This window comes from Dipodomys ordii, unplaced genomic scaffold (genome assembly GCF_000151885.1).
Source record: "Dipodomys ordii isolate 6190 unplaced genomic scaffold, Dord_2.0 Scaffold237, whole genome shotgun sequence".
NCBI lineage: Eukaryota > Metazoa > Chordata > Mammalia > Rodentia > Heteromyidae > Dipodomys > Dipodomys ordii.
Genome location: NW_012267453.1, coordinates 906,659 through 911,736, shown reverse-complemented (window position 1 = coordinate 911,736; position 5,078 = coordinate 906,659). Strand labels below are relative to the sequence as shown.

General features: G+C 39.2%; 1 gene segment (V, D, J or C); it reads right to left on the bottom strand.

Moving 5' to 3' along the window:
* Positions 1-3,644: 3,644 nt before the first annotated feature.
* Positions 3,645-4,185, bottom strand: LOC106000761. The segment is given in 2 exon segments: positions 3,645-4,018; positions 4,137-4,185. Coding segments are annotated over 2 exon segments (423 nt in total).
* Positions 4,186-5,078: the final 893 nt, after the last annotated feature.

Here is a 5,078-nt window from a genome sequence, read left to right as displayed (position 1 = left end):
ACAGACTGCTCAAAAGGGTGTGAACAGCCTATATGAAGTCATTGTGACAGTGGGCTGTGATCTTGGCATATGCAAAAAGATGGAAACAACTGCAAGACTAGCTCATCTCAGTAAATCATCACAAGTCTATGGTGTCCAAATATCTTAGTTTAGAACAGAGAATGTGATTTACCTACACATCACAAGTCATGATCAATCCTCTGTCCTATGAACATATCTATTGGTGCCTTCATGGTGAGGACCTGGTTTACTTAAGTGTCTTAATTTCAATTCTTTGTAAAGACATGAAAGAGGATTAAGGAGAAAAATGAGTCTTTCAAGCTCAGGATATCAAAATACCTGTGAACATAGGGGAAAATGGAGTTTTCATTTTAACTTTTCTAATTTCTCTATACATTGCAACATGTAACTGACAGGTAAGAAAACATAAGCTTTCATATTTTCAAAGAACTCATGCTTCAGTCTATTCCAAAATGCACATATAAACACAAGATAAAATATGATTAAAGGCTAACACTTGTAATCCTAGCTGCTCAGGAGAATGAGATCTGAGGATCATAGTTCAAAGCCAGGCCAGACAGGAAACTCTGTGAGAGTCATCTCCAATAAACCACCAAAAATATCCCAAAAGTTGTGCTGTGGCTCATGTGGTAGAGCGCTAGCCTTGAGCTGAAGAGCTGAAGGACATCACCCAGACCTAAAGTATTAGCCCTACAACCCCCCAAAAAATGGCTTCTCCTTTCGTAGATGTAAGACTGAGTCAAGTTCTTCCTCATTTATGTTACTTTACTTCATATGATAGATAATTATTAAAAGCAAGTATAGTACTGGTTCAAGTATGCCATGTCCTGAGGTTTGATGGCTCGAGGGCTGGAGCCAAAGCTTGTTGCTACCAGAAAAGACCAAAGTTACTACATTATTTGTGACTTGCCACAATGACTATGTACTTTTCTTTTCAGTGTGGGGTTTGAACTCAGGGCCTCGGTGTTGTCCCTGAGATTTTCTACTCAAGGCTTCAGTGTTCTACCACTCTGAACTAGACCTGCACTTCTGTTTTTCAGGTAGTTACTTGGAAATAAGTGTTTCATCAACTTTCTTGTCTCAGCTGGCTTCAAATTGTGATCCTCATATCCCAGACTGCTGAGTAGCTAGGATTACTGGCATAAACTACCAGTGCCCAGCTTCCTTATGGATTTTTAATGCCTTATTTTTCTCAAATGCCATACTGTGTTAATGTCTCATGTTCTCAAAAGGGCTGTAGAACCCCCATAGTTCCAGTACCAGTTTAATATTCCAGATCAGATTCAAGGTAAATCACTTTCAAACTCCATCCCATTAAGCACCTGTTCCTTAGTCCTCTTACATCTCTTTCTTATCACATGTGCCCAAATTTCTGATAGTACATGGAGATGAGAAGGGCTCACCTCTACTTTCTATATCTGCAGATCAGAACTAGTACCCTAATGTAGCAAAGGAGAAATAGGATAGCTGCTGTGAACATTGAGAAGCATTGTGAATCATTTTAAATATCTCTTTGTTTCTGCGTTAGTCTAGGTGTGAAAGGGAGGCACAGATATGTTTGGGAAGTAACTGAAGTTGTTGGAGTAAGCTAGGCATTTAGGATGACACTATGGCAACTTCTGATTATTTAAATGGGATTGCTACATGTGGCAACGTATAAAATGAGGTCTGTTAATTTTAAGACCAATGAATTTCAGCCATTGGAATCTGTAATCGGGCTAGAACAAGACTAAGGACAGGGTGGCACAGCCCCAGGTACTGTGTTCTGATCTCCTCCCAGGGAGGATGCAGGCACTCTATTCAAGAAAGGATCAGAACTCTGGGGAATCCATGTGACCTGGGGAATCTGATCCAGTGAATGTATGTCTAACTGTTGTCCAGCCTTGCCTCTGGGTGTTTGAAGAACTTATCTCAAGACCTGATTCTTTTCTAATATCTTAATGACCTTATACATTCTCAAGAGCCTTCTAGAGTTTCTTTGCAATCCCAGTGATATTTGTAAACAGATATTTGTACAGTTCATTAAGAAATTAGGACTGCAGCAGAAAGTTCTCTTTAAAGTCATTGTTCTATCTACATCTCAACTTATATCTATTTACAATCTCTGGGGCTCAGAGTGGTGCCTGGTTTATGATCATGGAGGAAAGGGGAAATTTGAGCCCCTCCTATCCCAAGTTCATCCTGGATTTTAAGTTTCAGTGAATATTTGTGAAATGATCCAAACTCATTGTTCCATATTATGGGAATACAAAATCTGAATGTGAAAGTGCATTACCAGCCCAATTAAGGTACAAGCATGCTACCTGTCTGAAAAATAAAAATGAATGAGGAATGGCTCATGTGGTAGAACACTTGTATAGGAGTCAGGAAGCTTTGACAAAATAAATATAGTCTCCACTTTGTCACTCAATGTATTAAACATACACATCCAGTTATTGTAAGAATCAGAATAGTTTAAAATGGCTTTGTTGTCTGTGTTGTTCCTGAATTTGCATTGTAAGCATATTGATTAAAAGAGTATTGATATAAAATAGACCACATTTCATGAGCTTTACACTTATATGAATTACACCTTAAAAATTCTAAAACCTATTTTAGGTGATTGAGGGCTGTAGTGAGATGTTTCCTCACAAGAGTCTGTGCCTTTGATTCTGCTAGATTGAGCCCTGAATCCGAGTGTTTGGTGTGGGGGAGGGTACCAGTTTAGTCCTCTCAACTTCTGAAGTACTCTGAACCCAAGTTCAACATTGCTGGTGCTGGTCTTGTTTCTTTCCCCCTCCTGGTCTTTGGCTATGTGAGGATACCAATGGAAGGACATTGTGTCAGACCTCAACTTTTTTTTTTTTTTTGGAAGAGATGATTATTAATCACAAACAAATGAAATTGAAAATTGTGAGGCCTCTTAATTCCAACTTTTACATTCATAATTCTGAGCACACACTTCAGAGCCTACATGAACTTCTTGAAACATTAAATGCTCACTTTTCTGATATTATCTCATTTCTTCCTTGTCTTGGAGAACATCTTGCTCTTGAATTTTATGTTTCTTCTGAGAAAACGTAGTAGATACCTTTTCTAACAAATGGAAATTAAGTTGAAGAGGACGGATTTGCCAATAGAATTGGAGCTTCTATACTAGGCTGGCTTTAGTGATTCAGGGGTTAGGACATTTATAACAGTTGAAGGACAGACTATAGAAATATTTTGTTCTGTAAGCTGTATATTTGTGAAGTAAAAACCGAAATACCACTTAATACAAATGTCCTTGGTGTGGAAAGAAGACATTATCTTGCAGAAGATCAGTGGCCTACATAAATTGTGTTGTAGATTCTTTAATATGTAAAATCAGAAAACCTCAAAAAGATCATTTTTATTTGAAAAGTTGTTTTAGTTTTTATGAAGAAAGTGATTGAAAATAAGCTATTTTATAATTTAGTGAAGTGGAATGTCCAAAATAATTGATGGGCACTCCTCATATGTAATGATTGGTTTCAACTATTAAATCAGAGATTCAGTACAATGGGCATTTTGCTGGAGTTAAGAAGAACAAAATGCTTGATTGAAGAGAATTCTTCATTTAGAAACTGGCTGCATCAGAGAAGTACTGTCAACAGGTTGAGGAACTAGGAAAAGCTGCTGGGGCAGGCCAGCATCTCACTTCTGCTTTCCTGCGAGATTTTTTTTTTAATCATGGCTTTTATCATTGTGGGAGGGTAACTCATATGCTGTTGACAGTAATAAGTGGCAAAATTTTCAGGCTGAAAGCTGCTGATGGTGAGAGAATAATTTGGCCTAAATCCACTGCCACTGAACCTTGATGGAACCACAGAGGCCAAGCTAGTTGCATAAGAAATCAGAAGCTTAGGCGCGTTCCCTGGTTTCTGTTGATACCACGCTAAATAATTGCTGATATCCTGGCTGGCTCTGCAGGAGATGGTGACTGGAGATGCAGACAGGGAGGATGGAGACTGGGTCATCTGGATGTCACATCTGGCACCTGGCATTGGAAACATAGACGCAAATATCCTGATCATTAGTCAGGTTATTACAGGACTTCCCTGAATCCACAAGCATCACTGACCAGACAGGGTGAGAGAAGTATTATCCTTCCTTACTTGGGAGACAGAGCAACAGGATTCCCAGGAGCTGAGCAGTGGTCCTCATGTCCATGCTGTGTGCTGACTGGGACTGACTGCTGCACAGGTGTGAACAGCTTATTATGAAGTCATTGTGGCAGTAAAATGTGATCAAGGCAAATGCAAATCAGCATGTCTGGGCAAAGATGGATATAGCTGCAAGGCTGGCTCATCTCAGGAAATCATCATAGGTCCATCATGCCCATGTGTCTTAGTTTTAGACTAGAGAATATGATTCATTCAAACAGGACAAGTTACAATCAGTCTGCTGTCCTATGCGTACATCTATTGGTGCCTGTAGGGATGAGGAGCTGCTTTTCCTGTGTTCTAATCTCAATTCTTTGTAATTACTCTAGAAAGGGACAAGATAGAGGCAATTTGAGTGTTTTGTATTCTGTGTATGCAGGAAGTGAAGATATGGAGAGAATAGAGTTTATGGACATTTTAATCTGGTTTAATATCTTTATGCATTGGAACATTGTCACTGCCATAGCAAGAGAGATATAAGCTGTTTTTATGTCTCAGTCTATTCCAACACCCACATATAAACATAAAATAAAATGTGGATTCTCACTGGGCCCCATAGGTTCACACCTGTAATCCTAGCTACTCAAGAGCCTTAGATCTGAGGCTTGTGGTTCATAGCTAGTCTGGGCTGGAAAGTTTGTTGAAATCCTATCTCCAATTAACCACTAGAAAACTGGAAGTGGCACTGTTGCTCATGTACTAGAGCAATAGCCTTGAGCTGAGGAGCACACAGATAACGCCTAGGCCCAGAGTTTAAGCCTCTCGACCACCCCCCATTCCTCACTAATGTGGAATCTCCTTAAGATCAGGTATGAGGCTGAGGAAAACTTTCCCTTATTTGGCTTTACTATATAAATTAGAAAAACACTTAAAGCAATGAAGCAATTATAACAA